The sequence below is a fragment of the Alexandromys fortis genome, unplaced genomic scaffold, assembly GCF_014885135.2.
Source record: "Alexandromys fortis isolate MF-2015 unplaced genomic scaffold, M_Fortis_MF-2015_v1.1 scaffold_45, whole genome shotgun sequence".
Classification (NCBI taxonomy): domain Eukaryota; kingdom Metazoa; phylum Chordata; class Mammalia; order Rodentia; family Cricetidae; genus Alexandromys; species Alexandromys fortis.
This window is the reverse complement of record NW_026067926.1, coordinates 5,434,820-5,457,614: the sequence shown is the minus strand read 5'-3', so window position 1 is coordinate 5,457,614 and position 22,795 is coordinate 5,434,820. Positions and strand designations below refer to the sequence as shown.

Below are 22,795 nucleotides of genomic sequence, written 5' to 3'. Positions count from 1 at the left end.
TGAAAAGGCTAGTCCACCTGTAAAATACAAAACTAAATTCAGATTCAATATCACATTGAATAAAATATTTTTAAAAATGAGCTCAACTGGTGATAAACTAGGGAGAAACATTAATGTTACAAGAAGGCAGTATGATCTCCGAGTCTGGAGAGCTGGGTCCTACTTTGACTTTTGCTTCAGTTAACATCACGACTTGAACAACGGCGAAGCTGATAAGGAGCAGGCACAGATATAGTTCTAGGCTCTGTCCAGTGCATTGCCCGCACACTCTCTCAAAAGTCACTCTCTACGGAAATTGCTTCTCCTTCCGTTTTACAGGTGAGAAAACTGAGGCCCAAAGAAGTGAGATAATTTGCCTCAGATCCCTCAGGGGTGAGATTTCAACCTGGGTCTACATTAATACCAAATCCAGTTCCTCTATGGACCTCAGGGCTCATGCGTGGTCTAGATTAGACGGTATTTGTGGTCTCTGTGACTCTGGTCCATGAATCAGCAAAGGAAGTGTTTGGGCCGTATTTCACTGAATTTATTATTACAAGTTATAAGTCAGTTTTATACAGAGAGTGGTCCCAGAAGGGAACACCAGGACTAGCATGAAGCTTCATGAAGGCTCCGCAGGTCAGGGTCGAGGAGAGTCTGTGTTGCATCCAGTCTGTGGCCTACTGATAGTACAGTCATAGCTGATGTGACGGGGTGGGGCTGACTTCATCTCTAGCTGGTTGTGGTCTATTCTTCCATATTGGTCATGTGACATAATCAGAGTCATCCAAATGTTGAGACTTTGGTGTGTGCATGATGTATGCATTTTTTTTGATGTATGCATTTGTAGATGTGTGTGGACACGTATATGGAGGCCAGAGACTAAAATTGTGTCTTCTATTGTTCTCCACTATTTTTGGGTGTCCTTGGGAACCGGGAGCTCCCTTATTCAGAGAGACAGCTGCTAGTGGTTCCAAGGTCCACCCATCTCTACCAGCTCCCCACCACTGCTGACGCTACAGATATTGCTGCCGGATCTGTCTTCCACACGGGTGCTGAGGAACAGAACTCTGGTCCTTAGATTGTGAAGAAGCCCTTCACCTGCAGAATCACCTCCCCAGCCCCAGCACTGAACATTTATGGAGCCACTTGGAGAGGGGAGGGCGAGTAAATTCCATTTTAGAGGCTAAGGCAGTCTGAGTTGGAATTGTGAGTCCGGAGTAACAAAAAATTCAGTGTTCCCACAGGCGTTTCCTCAAGAAGATGGCCATGGGAAAAGTGTTGGTGTTTGTTTTATGCTGTTTTGTTGTTTTTATTGCTTTGAGATAGAGACAGGCTCACTATTGTAGCCCAGGCTGTCCACCTAGGAATTAAACACGCATACCTTCACACGCCTAGGTAAAACGCTGGGTCGTAACAAAAGGCTAAAGGTATGACAGACTGTCGTGTAGGTCTTTGAGCTCTCCTTCTACTCAGGCCTTTATGGCTGCTGTTGGTCCATCTCACATCTGCCCTAGGTCTTTCCCAGTCCTGACTCCAGTGGACCGTAGGGACAGTCCCACTTGGGCACACGGAACCAACCTGGATGATCTTCCCAATAAACCAAGGCACTGGCTGAAGTTTCATCTTTTTGATGTTGTTGTTCAGGGCTTCCAGGAAAACTTCATAGTCTGGCTTTGGAAGAACAACTCCAGGAAACAGATCTGAGATAATTCCCTGTCAAACAAGAATTCAAGAGAAAGGGGTGGGGGGTAGAGATAGGTGAGCTCACCCTTTCCTCAAAGGAGATCTACAAACTGGAGAAATGCTAGAGAATTTGCAAAGCTTGTTTCTTCCTGGACTGAAAATGCCATCTATGAGTCATGATTTCCCGATTTTAGAAACCAGAGAAGATTTACTAGGTCCATAGGAATGTTTTCTAGTTGTGCCATAGACTAACAAGGTGGGCAGTTCTCGACTTTATGGCACTCGTAGCCTGATAAGGAAGAGAGGCCTCACATGAGTTATAAAAGAAACCTATTCCATTAGAAAAAAGCCATGGCCCAGATCCAAAGCAAACTGTGAAAAGATTTCTACTGAAATTTGTAACTAAATAGGGAATTTTTTGCTTTATTTTTTACTATTATTAACACATAGAGGGCTGGACAAAAGGCGTGATAGGATGGGGAGAAGTCTCGGGCACTAAGTGCTTCCCAAGCAAGCATTCAGGCCTGGTTTGGATCCTGAACACCCCTGTAAATAGCTGGGTGTGGTGATGTGCCAGTAATTTCAACTCTAAGATGGCAGAGGTTGGTGGGGCCTTGGAGCTTGCTAGCCAGACAAGCTAGTTGATTCAATGTGCTCCGGGTTCAAAGAGAACTACACATGAGTTCCAGGCCAGCCAGAGCTCCACAGTGAGAATCTGTCTTAAAAAGGAAAAGATGGAGAGCAATAGACAATGGCACCTGTGGTGAACCTCTAAGTCTCTACATGATCTCACATGTGTGTGCACTCACGTGTGCATGTGTGTGCTCAAAAGTGGGATAGCTGGAACGAGAAAGGGTTTCAAGAGGTGGAAGATGTGGGGAGGTGCTTTCAAAAATATTTCATTCCTAAATATTAGAACTATAAATATATATAAACAATATATTGCAGCACATTTCATAACTTGGAAATGGATATGAACATACAGTTTTTAATGTTGAAACTTTCTTAAAATTAAAAATGTAGCTGTTAAAATAATGTGTGCATATCACATATAAGTTTACTAGAATAAACACATTAACATTCAAAAAAAATATTTCATTCCCCAAAATTGAGCCTGAGTCCTTGCTCAAAGCCCCAAGACAGTGTACCTGAAACAGGGGGACGTCTTGAGCCAGGAACTTGGCCAGGTTGACATCCAGCAAGGCCCGGAGCAGCAAAACACTTTCGTTCTCCTCGGGGTACTTCAGCTTCAGGTTGCCTGCAGCTGTGAGCACAGACTTGACCGCCCGCATGCCATAGTCATAGTGATGCTGGGACGACAGCTGCTCGGAGCACAGGCGGTAGGTGGCGACAATCTTCTGGGCAAGACTGTGCAAGGGCAAAGACAAGTCCTCAGTCCTCGGGGCCGCTCCTTCAGATGCCAGGCTTGCTTGTCGATTTAGTGAGCAAGGCTTTTTACCAGAACCACCATAGTGAACTAAGGAAACACAGCTCTCTTTCAAACATAGAATGAAAGCAAGCAGGCACATATATCCAACATACACCCTAAGTGAAGTCACGTTATACGCTTTGTGTGGGAATGCACGTGTACGTACGCAGGCACACACGAGTTTGAAATCATACATTGAACTATTAACTGTGTCACCCTGAAGGGCAAGAGTAAGGCTTGCTGGGGGGACGGTTACCTTTCCCACGTCGGTGACATGACAGTACTGTGTGACGTCTGGTTTGCTTTTTAATTCAAACAAGCTAACTCTAAAGTGTAGTATATACATCATATTATGCATGTATGTCTACTTCTTAGTCTTTCTGGACACATGGCTGAGACGCACATTTCTCAGACTGCTCTATAGCTAGAGGAGGCCAGACGAATGTGTTCTAGCCAGTGTTGTGTGAACAAGTGACATATATCAGGTCCAGACTGGCCCATCAAATCTGGATGACAGGAGACAGAATAGGTGGGGCTGACAGGAGAGAGAATAAATAGGAGGAGAAGTTTGGGAAGAAAAGATCAAGCAGTAAGAATAGAAGAAGGAAAAGAGGATTCCAGAAGCCAGCCACCCAGCTATGCAGCATGCCATGGAGTAAGAAGTAAGGAAAGGTATATGGAAAGGTAAAAGCCCAGAGGCAAAGATAGACAGGATAATTCAAGCTAAGAAAAACTGTCAAGAAACAAGTTAAGCTAAGGTCGGGCATTTATAAGTAATAAGACTCTGTGTATTTATTTGGGAGCTGGGTGGAAGCCCCCCCCCCAAAAGAGTCAAAAAGTAAAAACAACCAACAACACTTGAGGTTTTATTCTTTTCCCTCCACACACAAAAAAGTTGCTCTTTAAGGGCAGGTGGAACCCACTGGGAAACAAATGGAACATACTTCCGTGGAACCCACTGGGAAACAAACGGAACATACCTCCTGGAGTCCAGAAAGCCCATAGAGTAGAGGGAGATTTCTCCAATGAGAGCATAGTCTGGCACCATCATGGCCACCGTTCGGAATAAGGCCTGGGAAAGAAATAATCAGTTAGAACCAGAGCACACAAAATGCATGCTTAGAGGAGTCACATCCACAGAGGCAAAGAGAAGTCACGTGATGAGCCAGTCAACCCCTTGACAATCAAGGGAAGGATGGACAGAGGACAGGCTAAGACAGATAGACAACCTCTGTACTGACTTTAAATTACACACTATTACACTGGGTCTCTCAGAGTCGTATGGAAGGTTCTAGGAGCTGGTTTCACAACCATTTTTTCACTCCGTGTCAAATGAGGACATCTTATAGCATCGCCCAACTTCCCAGGATTCAGTAGGTTTTCAGATGCTGTTCAGGAATGCGAGAGCAGTGCAGAACATGAGAATTCTGAGATCAGGCAAGAGCTGATTTGATTCCTGTTCAGATACAGACCAGTTTGGGCAAGTTACATAATCTGAAACTTTTAGTATTTTTTCATCAAAATGAACTACCAGCTTTAGCCCTTTGTAGAAATAGCTGAGAACGAATGATATAGTATCAGTGAAGTGTTCACAAACAAATGTGGCCCGTTGTGGTGGTCTGAAAGAAAACGGCCCCCAAAGGGACTGGCACTATTAGGAGGTGTGGCTTTGTTGGAGTAGGTGTGGTCCTGTTGGAGGAAGTGTGTCACTGTGGAGGCAGGCTCTGGGGTCTCATATATGCTCAAGCCTCTCCCAGTATCTCAGTTTACTTCCTGTTACCTTCTGAACAAGATGTAAGAACTCTCAGTTTCTTCTCCAGCACCAAGCCTGCCTGCATGCTGCCTTGCTTCCTGCCATGTCGACAATGGACTAAAGCTCTGAGCCACCCCAGTTAAATGTTTTCCTCTATAAGAGTTGCCATGGTCATGGCGTCTCTTCACAATGACAGAAACCCTAACTAGAACAACAGCTACTACTCTCTTTCTATCTTAGAATGTAGAGGAGAAGGAGCTTGCCTCATGCTTACAGTTAGCCAGCTGGAAGGCCAGGACTAATGCAGGCTTCCTCACACTTCCTTCTGCTCCCTATAATGTCTGTTTCATGAGGGGTTTTTGTACATGTCTAACACAGCTATTGGCTATGGTGAGTGCAAAGATCATTACAACAGCTGAGTTATGAGAAAGGGAAATGAAGTACAAATTCTACTTTGACACCCACTAGCCTATGTCAGTTCACCTAGACAGACCTTGGTAGAGGGGATCTCCATTGAAGTGGTGGCGTACTCCTTTAATCCCAGCACTCAGGAGGCAGAAGCAGGTGGATCTTTGTGAGTTTGTAGCCAGCATGATCTACAAAGTGAGTTCCAGGACAGCCAGGGCTGTTACACAGAGAAACTGTATCTCGAGAAACAAAACCAAAGAAAAAGAATTGCTTCTATCAGAATGACCTGTGGGCATGTCTATGGGGCATTTCTTGATTTCTGATTGATGGGGAAGGGCCCTGCTCACTGGGACAGTGCCATTCTAGCCTGAGCTATAAACGAAAGGTAGCTGAGTGAGCCGGGGAGGCCAGTAAGTAGTGCTCCCTCAACACTCTCTGCTTCCCTTTTTGCCCTGGGGTTTTGCTTGAGTTTTTGTGCCCTGACTTCCCTCAAAGACGGACCATGACATGGAGGTGTAAGCTAAATAAGCCCCTTCCTACCTGTCTTAGGTAGGGTTTTAATTGCTGTGAAGAAACAGGTCAATTCTTATAAAGAAAAACATTTAATTGTGGTGGCTTGCTTACAGTTCAGAGGTTTAGTCCATTATCATTATGGTGGGAATCCAGGCAGTGTGCAGGCAGACATGGTGCTAGAAAAGGAGCTGAGAGTTCTTACATTCTGACTCAGGCAACAGGAAGTAAACTGAGATACTGCATGTGGCTTGAGCATAAATGAGAACCTCCAAAGTAACAGACCTCTTCCAACAAGGCCACGCCTATTCCAATATGGCCACACCTCCTAATAGTGCCACTCCCTCAAGTAGCTGTGGTCACTGTTCTATCACAGCAAAAGAAAGCAAACAAGGACATCAACCTACAGGGAGGAGCACTTGAAAGATCTTCTTGCCTGTTTTCTACTCTGAGAGCAAAGTGGTCTATCTGAACAAGCTTGCCTGGATACTAATCATAATTCATGTCTAGCAGGTAGATCAACGTGTACTAAAGTTGATGATGAGGGTGTGGTCATATCTCGCCTATCATTTCTCTCTAAGAGGGTGGAGAAATCCACAAAGAAGAAGGCCTAGAAGTCTTTCTCTCTGTGGTGGCTCTTTTCAAGCAACTGGGTGTCAGACATTCTTTCCATAGAAGACCTAATCAGCTTATATCCTTTGGATTTGTGCTTCCATGAAAGCAGCATCCCAAGGCCATCTAGTGGCCATCTTTCCTTGTCTCTCTTTCATCCTTTTCTGAGGCACTTCCCTTCTTCCACAAGAGACAGGGCCTGTGGATGCTACGGTGTCTGTAGCTCAGGCCAGATCAACAATAGGCGCTGGGTACACAGACTCTTGTTTTCCCTCGGGTGTGTTGGAACAGTACGTTTTAGAAAGGAGATGACTTGGGGTTTTACTAGTTTAGTAATAAAGAGAGTTGATCAATATGGTTTAACCTAAGTTTGCCAGAGTTCTCTGCATTGAAATTTGGTATCCTCAGCAGAAAAAAAAAAATAATGACATCTTGAAGTTTGTGGGCAAATGGATAGATCTAGAAAACATCATATTGAGTGAGATAACCTAGACCCAGAAAGACAAATATCATATTACTCACTCATGAGTGGCTTTTAGACATAAAGCAACAAAAAGCCTATAATTCACAATTCCTGAAAACCTAGACAACAATGAGTACCCTAAAAAAGACATACATAATCTACATGGGAAGTTGAAAAAGACAAGATCTCCTGAATAAATTGGGAGCATGGGAACCATGGGAGAGGGTAGAAGAGAGGGGAGAAGAAGGGAGGGGAGTGGAGAAAAATATATAGCTCAATAAAAACAATTTAAAAAACATATAAAAAAGAAATTTGGTGTTCTTTCCTAAATAGATGATCTTTGTTTGACTCTTAATTATTGTCTTTTTGCAGGATATGAAGATTAGATGATTTCAACAGTGCTAAATTTTCCATCCTCCCCTGGAAGGAAACAATGTAACAACTCTTTCTTAGCAATAGTAGGTTGGAGGTAAGAGGTAACTGGTGCCTTAGCATTCACCTTTCTCTACCTTGCCTAGCTGACATCTCTTTATATCAGCTGTCTGACCGCTGTAGATAATCAAAACACGGCCTCTTACTATAGTTTCACTGATATTCATTGCCATTCATCTTTATGTATTAATTCTTCCTCAGTGTAAGACCTTGTTGGGGAGGTGGTCTCAGATCAAATATTATCTTACACTGGAAATATTAGCTATTCCTACTATTAGGCTAAGTATGGGAGATCTTCAGCAGTATACACCTAGAAGTTTCTACACTATAAATACATCTAGGCTATATCAAATCAAGGCCAACAGTTACCTTGAGGTTATCCGGCAGCTCAGCCCTGCCAGCATACCCAGGGTTCATGGTGATGAAGACAGCACAGGTTGGGTTCAGCGAGAGCTCGGTGCCTTCAAAGATGAACATCTTCAGCTTCCGGATAATGGCTTGTTGGATGCTGAGAATCTGCTGGGCTACCACTGATAATACCTCCACCTGTGGAAGGAATACCCCACTGGGGTGTGCTCTGCCAGCCTGCCTCCTCACTCTGCAGGGACAGACCTCAGCCACCTGAGAACTAGACCTTTATACTCTTAACGAAGAGCATAATTTGGGGATTTGGCAAGGAAATGCGTGTGTGTGTCCATGTGTATATGTGGTGTCGTGTGTGTGTATAAAACACTTCCATAGTACTTTATCTTAGCATGGTGCTTGACCCCCAAGAGGCTTTCACTGTCCACCAGTTCAAATCTCACTGCTTACGTTTCTGATTTCTACTCTGAACAGATTCAATTATGTATTTTTTTGTGATGTGTCTTTTTTATTTTTTACCACTACTGGAGACTTCTGTCATATTTTGTTTGTTTAATTTTTATTCATTTTATTGGGTTGCAACCATTTAAGAGGCAAGATCATCTCTTATTCATCTTTACCTCCATGAACTTATACAGTTACAGACATACACTAGCTGCCCACCTAACCTGTGAAGGAGTTAGCGAATGGATGAATACGATCGGGGGGTTGGATGTGTTTAAAATACACATGCTGTCTCCTTGCAGCTGTTTGTGTTTAATATTTAAGTACTTACTCCATGCAAGGGCCATAGAGAAGATGTACAGACGCTATTCTTAAGAGCTGAGAACTCAGAAAAAGACCGCTTCACGTCCAACCCCTTTGTTATGTCCCCTAGAAGGAGAGTTACCTCAATCCTATTGAATTCATCAAAACAGGCCCATGCTCCAGCTTGGGCCAGCCCCTTGAAGAACTTCCCCATGGCTTTGTAATCCAAACCATCAGAGCAGTTGAAGACCACACACTGGAAAGAGGGAGGATTCAGGGTAAATTTCTTCATAACCAAGTAATCAGAACCATAAGCAGGCTTCTCTCCCATTCTACCGAACGAACTGGGGCCCCCCTTTGCCTGTTAGGCTAAATTGTCTCAAACTTCTTGCTCTTGGGGTCCAGAGAGAGGTAGGAAGAAAGGGCAGAGATGAGTGGCACTTCCATACCTGCTTAGCCAAAGCTTTAGCCAGATCTTTGGTGGTCTCTGTCTTGCCTGTCCCTGCTGGACCCTCTGGAGCGCCTCCAAGGTTGAGCTTCAGAGCTCCCATCAGAGTCCTAAGAGGAAAAGCAAAGAAAGCCAAAAACAAAACAGTGTCTCAAATCCTGAGATACAACCTGGATTTTGTTTACTTTGAATTCTGTAAATAGAGGTCTCCTTCAATAATATGATCAATACATCACCATTGTAAAAAGTTGGTTTTGTTGAGCCTTGTAATTTCAGAGCCTAGCACAGTGCTTGGTGCATGGCCGAGGCCACCTATACACAGCTGCCTGAGAGAATGACTGGATGAATAATAGGATGCTTAGGGGTATCTAAGTGAACCAAATAGGAATGGAAAATATTCCAATCCTACATCCCGAAGCTCACCAACACTGATGGAAGGGAGACAAAAAATCCATGTGTCCCATTGGAGTATGCCCTGAGCTTAGGAACCACATTACAGCTCATATCTGCAGAGAGAGAGCAGAGTGCTGGGCAGGCATTAGAAATGAAGGAGGACACGGGCCCCAAAGCCCTTGGAATACGTTTTTAGACGGCAGTGACACAGCAACTTGTTATTTTCTGCGCTCGCTTCCACAGCTCTAATTAGATTTCAGGTCAGCTGATGCCATGCATGGTGCAGGGGCACATTCGAGTCACGACTGTTCTTCATGACTGCAGCTAATACTAGTGTGTGGTAGTCAGGGCTCTGATGAATGAGTAGATTAGAGCTGCTCCCAGCACAGGGGGAGCACTGACGGTCATGTTAGATGACGGGCATTTCCTTACTGTCATAATCAACTCTGCCGTGTGTGTCATTTATTATAGCTTGCTGAAGTCCTGAAGGCTGTGCAACAGATCGTATTTCCAAAAGGAAATTGCTGGATGATGAGCAGAACAAATGAAACAGGAATTAAAATCAGAAAATAAGGATTAACAATAAATGGGCAAATGATTTGAATGGACAGTTCTCAAAAGAGGTACAAATGTCAAAGTGTGTGTGTGGGGGGTCAGTGCCTTTAGTCATTAAGGAAGTCCAAATTCACTCAAGTCAGAATGACTATCCTCAAAAAACCGAACGACGAAAGCTGGCAAGGATAAGCGTGGGGAGGTGGGGAATTTAACATTTGCACCCTGTAGGTATGAAACGTTAAATGTGTGTGGCTGCTCAAGAGGGGCCTCAAACAAACCTGAAAATACCACTACTGTGATTGAGTGATAGCCCTGCTAAGTATACACCCAGAGGGATCAAAGCCTGTGGACCTCAGAGGTGTTTGCACGCTCATGTTTGCTGTGATACTGTTTACAGACCAAAGTTAGACATCAGCAGACATGCCCGCCAGTAGATGAATAGATAAAGAAAATTTCATTCTGTCTTAAGAATGGAAAATTTGTCGATGGTAGGAAAATAAAAGGAGCTGGAGATTGCCATATTAAACAAAATAAGCCAGATTCAGTTTTCCCCGTGTGTGGAATTCAGATTTGGGAGAGAGAAAGACATTAAAGTAGAAAAATGTTTTGGAAAAGGAAGTGGAGGTCGGTGGGGAGACAAGACAGGGCGCTCACAAATGCAGTGTATTCTGGCCAATGAAAAGAACACACAGGACTGGAAAAATTTAAAGAATCTTAAAGCATAACACTTGGAAATATTTTTACAGTCTAGCTTTGTACTAAACAAATCTAGAAAAATGTGTATAGTATAATTCAGACACCTAGAAAATCCGAGTATAAAAACATTGGAAAGTTAGCGGACCTAATGTTAGGAGTTGTAAGGAAAGGGGCCAAGCACTGCACTGCGCAAAGAGAAGCTCCTTCTCTGCACTGGACTTTCCTCAGTGCTGGGGATGGACGGCAGGGCCTTGCCTGCTTGCTAGTCAAATGTTGTCCCTCGGGGCCACATGCTTAGCCCTGCTTGTCTGGTCCTGACCTTCCAGTCACATGGCCCCGGGCTCTCCAGACAGTACACTGAGTTTTGCTATTGCTGAGCTTTTCCCTTAGCAACCTGTGACTGTCCCACTCACACACCGGTTCTCTGCTAACTGGTTCTGGTGTATTTGTCCATACTGGGATTCCCACTGGGTTTCCATTCCCGGCCTATTCCATTTGTGGTTGGTGCTGACAACTAAGGGCAATCTTCTGAAGTGTGAAACTGAAATGTAGAGGGTAAGGAACCCAACACTGTGACCTGCCCAGTGCCTTTCCCTCCTACGTTCTCTTCCCATTCTTTCAACGCAGGGCTCCAGAGCTCACCTGTAGCAGCGGTCTGTGAGAGGAGTGATCACCAGGCGGGGGGAGTTGCCCAGGTACTCGTAGCCATACAAGGCTTCTGTGGTTATCATCTGCACATGAACGTCCTTTGCCTGCCAGTAGTACCGCAGCTGTGAAATCCACTGGAAGTCATTCAGACTGGTGATCTTATCCTGTGCCAGCTTGGCCACCACGTCACGGGCTAAGGGGACACCATGCGGAGACACACGCACACAGAGGTGTCAGAACTGCCCATCCTCTCAGACTCCTCAGGCAGAAGAGGATGCTATCCAGGTCCTCAGACCCTACGCTATCTCAGGTTCTGGCATCTTCCTGGTCTACTTCCAGCCTGCAGGAGCTTTCCCAAGCTGGAGTTTGCTTTTTCCTAGGGGCAAGGAAGACTGTGCTGCCTTCTGTCAGGAAGTAGAGCGGAGGTCCTGAATGTGCACCCTGAAATCAGGTGGCCTGGTGTAGGGTACCGACTGTCAGCTTGACAGAGTCTAGAGTTCCTAAAGAGACAAGCTTCTGGGGATGCCTAAAAGGAATGTCTAGATTAGGTTAATTGAAAGGGGAAGTGTTGTAGAATATTCTTTTAAGGTGTGTTACTTTTGTTTACGCTCTGGAACATCTGTTTAATCATGCAAAAATTGTTTGATTAAATAAAATTCACCTGCGGTCAGGAGGTTGCCTCAGCGACTGACAGGAAGTCGTAGGGAGGAGCCAGGTGGAGAAGGGTTTATGAGGAGGGGTGAGGATCAGCGTGAGAATTTCTTGGGAGACTTGAGGAGGTGATTTGAGTGAGCTGCTTGCTATTCAGCCTCTCTGGGGAGCAGGAGTCTACCTCAACCTTTGAATCTTTAGTTCTTTAGTGGGCCAGAGACTTAGATAAGTTCCTGTTGTATCTTTGAAAGAGTCGGTGCCTGAGGGAACAGAATTTCTTCAGGCAGTGGCTCTTGGAGCCAAACTGCCACTGGTAGTGGCAGAGTTTCAGTTGCTGATGAGGATAGCCATAGTGTAAAAGGCAGCAACCATTAAAAAGGAAAGCAACAGGGAAGACCCGCACTGAACATGAGGGGCACCATTCCCTGGGATGGGCTCTATCCTGGACTGCATAAAAAGACCGCTAGCTGAGCACCGGTGTTTGCTGCTCTCTGCTTCCTGGCTGTGGATGTGACTACTTGGCCCCTATTTCTGCTGCTGTACTGTCCCCACCATGGTGGTCTGAACCCTCAAACTGTTAGTCAGCATAAACACTTCCTTCTTCAGTTGCTTTGGCCAGATATTTTGTTGCAAAAGCAAGGAAAATAACCCATACACGTGGGTTCAAATTTTGGTTCCACCATGAACTAGCTTTGTGACTTTGGGACAGTTACTCAAACTTCTCTGTCTCTTGGTTGAGCAATCTGGAAGAGAGAGTATCTTATATCACCTGGAATAGGTAGGAGGACTCAAAGTAAATACACTGTATGCACAGATACAGATACACAATGGGGGGGCAGAACCAGAGAGAACTCTCCAACATATAAAATATTATAGAAATATTACTTCATGTTACTATTCTGAAATTCATGTGGACGAGGGTGGGGGTGACCCAGAGACTTTGCAAGATAGTCACCCTGAGTGCTCACACATTCTCAATATGACCTTTTGGGCCCCATTCCAGGCTTCTAGGATACCCTAGGACACTGGCGTCATTTTGACCTGAGATGGTATGGAAAAGTATCCCACAAATTCATGGGTAGAGGTGTTTTTACCTCCAGCCTCAGGAAGCAGCTGGGTAATACATTTATTGGCTTCCTTTCCTTCTCTCCTGGGATTTTGGAGCTAAGTTACTGACAGTGATGATTCCTGAAGTCGAAGGGTGGATATGAGCTTGTAGGAATCGTTAACTGGCTCGTAGGTGCTCATGGGATGAGAGCTGTTGAGATCTGTGAGTGGACTCCTACAGGTTTGCATGTGGGACCACCTAGGAGTTGTCCTCACCGAGCAGTGTGCGCACAAGTGCATGTATGTGCATGCATACATGTGTTTGTGAACCTAGCCACTCCGGGCGATAATCATGCCTGCACTCATCACCCCCTCCAGGTGGGTGTGTGGCCATGTGAGGAACAGAACCCCCCCACTTCTCTTCCTGATCTCTCTGCCTGGTCAGACTGAAGTGAGCACCAGTCCTAAGGGAATGGATGTTGTGACACACTAGTAAGCTGATCTATGAGCAAGAAAGACCTCGTTCCCAGGCAACCAGCCTGGTCCAGCCCCAGTTTCCTTGGTGATGATGAAGTAAGGGTGTGGAGGTGGTTTGTTTTCCATCAAGACCCCAATTCTTCCTCCTTGTCCTCCTCCTTTGTTTTCTTTTGTTTAAAGAGGAGCAGAAGGCGTTGTCTCTCACTACCTCTCCCTGCACAGCTGCCAATTTCCAGCCCCTTGGGTTTGGAAGCAGACAGAGAGAGGCGCCTTTGCCACTTCCAAATGCAGTGTCTCCCAGCAAGTTATCTCTTTCTAACCACGGGCTCTTAGCCTGGGAAATGTTTGTGCAAATGAGAAAATGTAAACATGTAGCGCAAAGCTCAGCACCTGGTGAAAATTCAGCATCATCAGCCGTGCTAAGGAGGAGGCCATCATTCACCCAGCTGGTGCCTCTGCTTAGCAGAGTCGCTGTGATGGGAGGGGCTTTGGCATTGGGTCCTCAGTGCTCTCAGAAGGACTGGGAAGCCCTGAGGCGTCCCATTCAGGAGACTCAAATGACGTGCCTAGCCAGCTGCCTTTCCTGGACCGAGCGACACCAAGAGTCTGTACTCTTACCGTGGACATCGATGACGGTGAGGGCCCCGAGAGTGAGCCTCGCCCCGCTGCTCAGCTTCCCGCGCACCAGCTCGACGATCTCTGCGATCTGGTCATTGCTCTTCTTGAGAAAGTCCTGGCCGGGCCACAGGAAGAAACGTGTGGTCAAAGTGGATTCTCCTCCAGCGGTTCCCATCTTGAGGGCTGGCATCCAAAGGTCTGAGCCAGACCTGGATGTCTCCCCTCAAACCATCCTTATCCTCACCCCATACATTAACCTCAAGATGGATCTTCTTCTAATTAAAAGAGGCCAAGTACCCTGCTTTACTTTATAACAGTGTGGGAAAGACAAAGCTTCCGGGGCAGACATGCACAATTGTGGATGTTTAGAGTAAGGACAGTCTCACTGTGAGGCGGGAAGGCATTTCAGGTGACGAAGCACTGTTCCTGGTTTTGCATGTGACTGTGCTTACATGATTGTATGCACTTGTCAAAACACAGAACTGTGTGCTAAAATGGGTGAGTTTTTGCTATATGTGGAGTGTGCAGTAGTCCTGAATTAGCAAAAGAAACTTTCTCAGATAAAGGAGACACAGGAAACAGGACAAGCTGGACAGATGAGTGGGACATTTATCTTTACCCATGAATCACAGCCCCTGGGAGACTGAGGTAGGAGGGGAATAGCCTGGGCTACATAGGAAGACATTACTTCACTTACACAAAGATGAAGAGGAGAAAAAATGCAGCATGTAACCCTGGACAGAGTCTTGGCTTAGGAAAAGGTTAGACCTTTAACAGGGCAACAATTCAATTGGCAAAGTTAAAAGGTCTATACAGTAATAGGTCATTATTGATTTCCTGATTTGGATCATTATATTTTGGTTCTCCCTGATTGATGTTCACATCTGAGGATCTAGATAAAAGGTATATGAGAATTCTTTGTTTTATTTTTGTGACATTATATATGTCTTGTATTCAAAATGAAGAGGTTAAAAAATTAAAAAAAATTTTTTTTTGAGGCAGGGTTACTCTGTGTATCCCTGGATGTCCTGGAACTCACTCTGCAGACCAGTAAAAATTAATTTTAAAAAGAAATATGAGAAATAGAGACCACGTGAGATCAGCTTCCACCATTTCAATTTTCTCGCTGTGTGCTTTGGAGCGCGCCGAGCCTCCAGGTGTGTGAAATTCGTAAGGTTGCAACTAAGCCAGAAAGCTCCCCTGAGGGTTAGATCAAGTGTGAGAAGCATGGGTACAATGTCTGATATGCATAAGGCACCCCGTAAGTGGTGGTGCTATTCTTAGTGCCCAGCATGTAGAAATAAAGAGGTCCCTTCTGCTTCCACTGTCCATGAACTGCTGTCTGAAAAGCCCTTGGAGAGGAAGATGCCCCACGGTGCTCTGGAACTCCCCTGCCTGCCTTACTGCTGCTGCTGTCCTCCAAGCCAGACAACAGCACACGTCAAGAAGCTGAGACTCCTTGCTGCTTGTCAGATGGGTTAGTTACAGCTTCAAGACAGAGTCAGCCTTCTTTCCAGAGAGGTGACAGAGCATCCTCAGGCTTACACAGTGCCGATGGCATGGCAGCAACTTACGATCCGGCCTTTTACCAATGTGTTAAGTAATTACTTTCCCGCATGTTAAGCTGAATTGTACTATTACTGGATTTGTATGTAAATTTGGAATTTGTACTTAGCCCAAGATAGGAATGCAATCTATAATATTCAGAGTTGAGGCAGTGGAAGGATTTGGGGGAAACAATGCTAATCAGTTCATTTATCATGCGATGTTGCTGTAAATGACAATGTATACAGATGTCCTGTCCAGATAAACCTGTCAAAACTTGAATTTCGACAATTTTGTGTGGACTGATACTGCAAACATTAAAATAACGTTTAAGAGGTTGCTGCAGTGCACCACGCCTTCCACCCCAGTCTCCTGCGCTTTTCATCTCAGAGCTGCGCACATTTAATTCCTCTCTGGAACAAGCTTCCTTGTCCTTTTTACTTGGCCAGTTGTCACTCATAGCTTAAGTTTCTCTTAGACAATAATTTTGCAGGAAATCATCCCCAACCCTAGCCCCTCTCTGATTCCCTCTTTCCTCCCACGCCTCTTGTATCTCTCTTCCTTCTTTATCACAGTTCTAAGCCAGTGCCTTTTTAGCCCCCTTACTAGACTGATTCTGAATCCACGGGACAGTGACGGTATGATTACCTTATTTACCTCTAGTGACTTTTTCCTAGTGGCAGTCTCCGCACAAAGCAAACACTAAGCCAGCATTTATTAAATGGATAATGAATGGCTGCATGGAAGATGGGTGGAGAGATTGGGGAGTGGACAGCTGACGTAGTGGACACCATGTGGGTAGATGTATGGATGAACGCATGGAGAGAGGGCTGGAGGAACAGATAGGTAACTGGGTGTGGAGATGGATAAATGGAGGGAGGGAGAGAGGAAGGCATGGGTAGAAGGATAAGTGGATGATAGATAAATAGATGGATGGTGCATGGATGGATGGATAGGCAGAAGGATAAATAGAGAGATAAGCAGACGGATGGATGAAGGAATGAAGAAGTGGATAAATGGATACATAAATGGGTAGGAAGATAGATATTTTGTGACAGCACCTGATTCCTGTAGAAGACCATCCAGTGTGTGCGTGTGTGTGTGTGTGTGTGTGTGTGTTTGTGATGAGAAACTTCCTCTCTGTCTCCTGTCTACAGGTTAAAAACAAACAAATCAGAGCATAGACGTGCATCTATGAAAGTCAGACATTTTCTATTTCTGAAGTTTGCAACAATGTCATGAATGAAACTTACATCCCTGTATTAGGCGTTAGTCACATTGATTTCCATAAATTTTAGCTTCGGGTAGGTACCAATCTTTTCATTTTGATATCTTAGCAAATCATAGTAATTTAAAATGTTTTGGTCCATAGCCAAGATTCCATAGGCAAATCTCAGGTGTCTAGCGAGGTAATCATGAGAATTATCTATGGCTGGGGTGGAGCTGTTACTCATTCACTGAGCATATATTTAGTGAACACCTACTATGTGCTCAACACTGCATGAAACCACACAACTGGGAAGAGAACAAACACGGCCTCTTCCCTATTGAGTTCACAGCTTAGTATCTAAGCACTGGCTGGTTCATTCGCATCTGTTTAATCTTCCCGTCACACCATGGCTCAACGTGACAATTCCTTGAAATTTACAGATGACTGGCACTCGGGTTGGTAAGTTGCTCATGGTTACACAGCCAACGAGTAAATGTGTTGGGATGAGATGTCATTTCCACCTGGTCTCGTGCTCTGAAGCCTTGGCATCAGCTTGAAATGCAGGAGGGAAGTACACCGGGTCTCTCAGAGAAAGCAGAAGGGAGAGCTGGGGACGGGGGACTTAGTTGGGATTGGGGCTGGAAAGAAGGGGGCGGTAGCAGAAATAAAGAGGCAAACACGGCCTCCTGTCCCCAGGAGGAGAATTGTTGGAAAGTCTCCCAAGTAACCCCTGCAAGCAAGAGCTGGTTACACTTAGCATCTTGCCGCTCAGAATTTCTACATAGGAAAACCCACGCGGTTAGCAGTATGCTCCAAAGAGATCCCCAGATCCAGATTTCCCACTTCATTGTCTCCATGACAACTCTGACTTCTGCGACCCCTGTTCTAAATGACCCAAATGACTACTCTATCCTAGCTCATGTTGGCTCTCCTCTGTAAGTTTTAAGGTGTGTTCACTTACTGGCAAGGTGTCTTCAACTAGGGCTTCAGACACCTCCTTGGTCCAAAAGATGGAGGAGACACAGATGACTACCTGGCCAGGCCACTGCAAGACCCAGGCTTTACGAGGGACCTGGGAAGGAGCAGTGGTGTTGACTGTAGAATCGGTTCTTCATGTGTGATTTAAATTGACTTCTACAACTACTCCCTACTTTACCCACACACTTCATTCTAATGGTAAAACAAAAATCCCCTTGTATCATCCTAGAACTCACTGTGTAGACCAGGCTGGCCTCAAATTTACAGAACTCTGCCTGCCTCTGCCACCAGAATACCGGGATTAAAGGTGTGTACCACCCATGCCAGGCTTGGGATTAGTGATTTATGTCTTTGCCCCGCCCCTCAGGTTTGTGCAAAAGGAAAACAAAACAATTTCAACGCTGCATGATTTCATCACTCCAAGACTTTTATTAAATGTGACCAAGGTAGTGTTTGGCCAGCACTCAATCCTCATCTTTTAGTGGCTGTGTTATGTCATGGTGCTGGGGCATGCTTTCTTAGCTAAGTCCTCTTCCCCTAGCTTTTGTTTCCTAAACTTAAGATCAGGGTACAGCCTGGCTTGGTGGTACAAGCCTATAATACCAGTGTAGGGGAGTTGGAGGCAGGAGGATGGGAAATTCAAGGGTGTCCTTTGCTGCATAGTGAGTTTGAGGCCAGCCTGGGCTCCATGGGACCTTGTGGATCAAGTCTGCTTGAAGTTGTACATAGTTTTATTACAACACAGTCATGTTTGTCATTTATATCTTGTCTATGATGCTTTTGTGCTGTGGGGTAGAGTTAGGTACTGCAGCCAGAGTCTGGCTCACAGAGGTGGGGGTGTTCACTTGGCCTTTCATAGAAAAAGTGAGGACTCCCGATAGCTAACCTCACACTGGCAGCTCTTGCTCTGTGACTCGGAATTCATCAGGGAAAATGGAATTTAGATTTTGGAATCTGCCATGTGGGACAGCCAGGCTGGTCTTTAGAACCTTTGTGTAAAGGTGTTAGGTGCACATGTTTGTTTGATAGACGGAGTCTTACCACGGGGTAGGGCCTGGAAGTAAGGCACACACTTAAAGAGGGGACAAAACTCAGACACTGCTAACGGGAGCCTGGCTAGAGGCTGGCTGCTGAAGATTTGTCACAATAGGCTATTTTTTCTTAGGCTTTGGGTCATACTTGTTTCCGTTAAGGCTTTGGGAGGCTTAGAATGTCACTCGCAGGTGATCCAAGTGAATGCCCACCTGGAAGGGGAACTAAATGGAGCCATCAGTTCCACGTGACAGAAAGCAAAGCCCCTACTCCCATCCCACCCCCATCACCTAGGTAACTCTTCTCTTCCATCCCTGCTTCGACCAGCTAACTCCACCAGGAAAATGCTCACTGCCCTCAGATTCACAGGTCAAAGGTCCCTGAGAGGCTCAGAGAGGTAGGTTTCAGGAGTACAGTCAAGGCCCGGGTGAACTGGCCCATCCAGACCACTCCCCCAAGCTTTCTCTCCAGTCCCAAAGCCCTGGCATAGGGACGCTAATTCCCGTTTACCTCAGCGTATGCTTCAATCCCATTGCCGATAACTTGCCGCATGCTGGCCAGCATCACCTGCTCCACCTGCTGCAGCCATTTTTCCACCATGCCCTGTGGGGAGATAGAAACAGCAGGAGGCACCAACTGTCAATCAAAGCTGGATAGAGACCGTGGGAGGAGCTCTGATCTCTCTTTGGAGCAGGCTTGGGGGATTGCTGCCTTTTGGGGCCAATATTCTTGGACCAATTGCTTTATGCTTATTAACAGCTTTCTAGTAAGTGTGTCTCCTCTAGGTTCAAGTCATTTCCTCAAGCCAGCAGCTTCTCAGGAGGCAAATGAAATCCTTATTTTAATTAATAAATTTCTCCTTTTATATTTTATTTTAAAACTATGTGTATGCATACATGTCTATGCACGAATATGTACCTGTAAGTGCAAACGCTTGCGGGGACCAGAGGCATGCCATCCCTTGGGACTGGAGCTACAGACAGTTGGGAGCCAACTGACAGGGATGCTAGGCACTGAGATTGGGTCCTCTGCAAGAACAGTATCACCTCTTCGGGTGCTGCTCTTTCCCACAGGACTGGCAATCACTTAAATTTTACTCCTTATCAAATGGCTTGGAGTAGCAGCACTGGCTGTAATCTAGCACCCAGGAAGTTGAAAGAGGAGGACCTCAAGTTTAAGGTGAGGCAGGCCTAAATAACGAGACCCTGCATCCCCCCTCTCTCCAAAGAGTGTACATCTGAAAAGACAGGTTAGGTAGTGTGAGATTTCTCATCAATTCTCTGTTTCCTCTGAGTGGGTCATTGTTTACCTGGGCTCTGAAAGCGTCACCAGGTCACCTGGAATCTGATTCTTGTTACTGCGTTTGTTATCTTTAGTCAAGGTCTTTCCAGTTTTATTTGTCCCGTGGCCTCCAGTATAATCCCCATCTTAGAGACGGGTGAACTGAGGCCCAGAAAGATGGAGTAACTATTAAAAATGATTTAGTTGACAAGTATTGGACCCCAAATGTTCTACACCACAAACTGGAGCCCAAGAGCTTAGCCCAGGGAACACCCCCCATCTCCAGTTTGCTCTGCTGTGAAGAAGAGAGCTCCCCTCAAACACACAAGGGGATTACTTTGGCTTTTGCTGGGTAGATTGTCTGTATGAATGGAACAGTTTCTTTCTCTGAGCTGATCATGCCCAGGATTTCCAGGTTGTCTGTGAACTCCAGCTTGGCGATTCCTTCAAAGCACTTCTTCAAGTGTGGCTGCACCCGGAGTGGGTCCTTTGTCTCCGACAAGATCTCCAGAAGCTCATCGTTTGACAGGAAGAAGAACCTGGCTCAGAGTAAAGAGAGTATTGTCACCAGGAGCTCTTTCGAGGGTTCACTTTTCCAACAAGGGGATGCTCCTGGCCGCTAGATCCTCCCAGGTGACTACCAGCTGCATCCCAAGGTCTTTCCTGGGCTTGGCTCCTCTCCTCCATCACCAGTCTGGTCTGTGAAAGATCACTTTGACTCAGAGAGCAAGAGAAAGAGCAGGAGTAGGCATGCATCAGCTCTTCACTGCAGGGACGGGAATGATCGGCTGAGTTCAGCACCGCTTGCTCTTCAGGATCGCCTAGGGAGCTCCTAAGAATTCCAATGCTGAGGTCCAAGCACCCAGAGGGTCCCATGTATCTGATAAGGTCTGGGGAAATCTTTAATGTCTTAAATCCCGACTGACCCTAGCACTCAGTCACTGTCAAGAACCTCTAGATAAGAGGAGATTGTCTTTCTTGTCTCTAGATGTGCCAGAAAAAGTTAAAGATAGAAATGAAAATGTGTGTGAAGTACATTATATATTTGCACGAACATGCCTTTATGAAATCCAGCACAGCAGATAGAAATAGTGTGTTTGTAATGAACCTCTATGCAGCCGGAGACCTCTTTTTAAGTGGAGGTGGTAGCCACTTCCCCACTTGCTCAGGCTCTAAAGATGCAAAACCAAACCCCCAAAAGTAAATGTTCAAGGCATCAGCCTCTTTTATGAACCTGAGATTGAAAATTCTATAAAGAAAGGGTCCATGGGATTATAGTCTTACTTAGTATGATGGATTACAAGTTGTCCATAGTGTTTCATGAAGACCATGGTGCCAGCCCAAGCTAAGGGGAACAATTGATTTTGGCATCTCTTGATCCTAGGCCAGTTCTCTATCTTGCTTTGGCTGGCAGAATCTAGTGAACACAAATGTGTTCAATGTCCAGGCCTTAAACATTAGGAGACCTTATCATTGGCACTCTTGATGCTCCTGTGACCTTGTGAACAAACGTAGGCTAACCTTCCTAGTGCCCAGAAGCAGAAATCCAACCACCAGGCAAAGGATTAGGACCAACTGCCGGTTGACTGTTAGTCACACTGAGTGAGCTCCCAACAGAAGCACCGTTAAGTTAAGCTCAGCCCAATGTGCCATACCATACAACCGTGAGCTAAATCAATGACTGTTGTTTTATGCCTCTAAATTTTGGAGTGTTTGTTACATAGCAAAACAAACTGATATACTATACATGGTATTGAGAGGGTAGGAAGGGTTCAGTAACTCCTTTTAGGCTGACTCAATGATCAGTACCTAACGAGGATGTCAGTTTCTACCATTTCTAAGTAATACTCAGTTGGGTGATTGATCTCTATTATGTGCAAGGCCCAAAGACAGAGTAACAATGTAAAATCATTTAGCTTTCTGTATTTTTAAGGTAAAACTGGTTCACGTGACTATCACCAACAGTTCGAAGTATTCAGTAAAAGTGATTGATTTTATTTTACAAAAAAATGCATAAACTCTTGAGATATTTTCATGAGTGGTAATGTGTGTTTAACTCAGGTAGAAATGTATCTCAAAGATATTAAATATTTGAGTATCGTTTCAAGACTCCTTGGGTTTGAATTGCAGCTTGGACATCTATCAGTTTTGTCTTTCCTGGGGGCGGGGGAGGAAATCATTGTTTTCTCACTTAGAAAGTCAAGATAATCATAACGATCCCACTGTTATAGGATTATTCTAAAGATTACCTAAGTATGAATCACTTAGTGTGGCATCCTGGCACAAGATGTAACTGCCGTATTAGTGTTGGCTATCACTGTTCTTACTAGGAATGGCAGCAAAAGGCTAGAACTAAAGGCTTTGGGGCTGAAGAGATGGTTCAGTGATTAACAAACAGTGTGCTCTGCTCTTGCAGAGGACCAGGCTGCTGGCAATTGCCTGTAGTTCCATCTCCAGGGGATCCAGCGCCCTCTTCTGGCCACTGTGGACACCTGCACTCATGGGCATGCTCCCACATATGACACACATAAATAAAATAAAAATATTTTTAAAAGCCCAAACCTCAGGAGGTTTCCAGAGTTTAATCTCTTCCCAATGGTGTGCTTCCAAGTTAACATTTTTTCTACTGTTTGTGTTTGTCTGTGTTGTCTAAAGGAGGAGCCACTGACCACAAGTAGTTCTTTATGTTAAAAAAATAGTATTAAATAAATTAAAACTTCACTTTCTGAGCCACTTTAAAATGTTCAGTGGTGGTCTGGAGAGATGGCTCAGCAGCTAAGAGCATTGGCTACTCTTCCGAATTAAATTTGATTTCCAGTAGCCGCATGAATGCT

The 22,795-nt window shown here is 45.1% G+C and overlaps 1 protein-coding gene across 1 annotated transcript in view; it reads right to left on the bottom strand.

Annotated features, from left to right (window-relative positions):
• The window catches only part of Dnah3 (dynein axonemal heavy chain 3), a 171,033-nt gene that overhangs the window by 90,997 nt on the left and 57,241 nt on the right, over positions 1 to 22,795 (bottom strand). The window contains exons 25-35 of the mRNA XM_050143254.1: positions 20,299 to 20,500; positions 19,191 to 19,283; positions 17,632 to 17,742; positions 13,916 to 14,030; positions 11,117 to 11,315; positions 8,832 to 8,940; positions 8,525 to 8,638; positions 7,642 to 7,818; positions 4,075 to 4,166; positions 2,814 to 3,033; positions 1,561 to 1,695 (exon numbers count right to left, since the gene is read on the bottom strand). Of these exons, the coding sequence (XP_049999211.1) occupies positions 1,561 to 1,695; positions 2,814 to 3,033; positions 4,075 to 4,166; positions 7,642 to 7,818; positions 8,525 to 8,638; positions 8,832 to 8,940; positions 11,117 to 11,315; positions 13,916 to 14,030; positions 17,632 to 17,742; positions 19,191 to 19,283; positions 20,299 to 20,500 (1,567 nt within the window). The remainder of the gene's footprint in view (positions 1 to 1,560; positions 1,696 to 2,813; positions 3,034 to 4,074; positions 4,167 to 7,641; positions 7,819 to 8,524; positions 8,639 to 8,831; positions 8,941 to 11,116; positions 11,316 to 13,915; positions 14,031 to 17,631; positions 17,743 to 19,190; positions 19,284 to 20,298; positions 20,501 to 22,795) is intronic.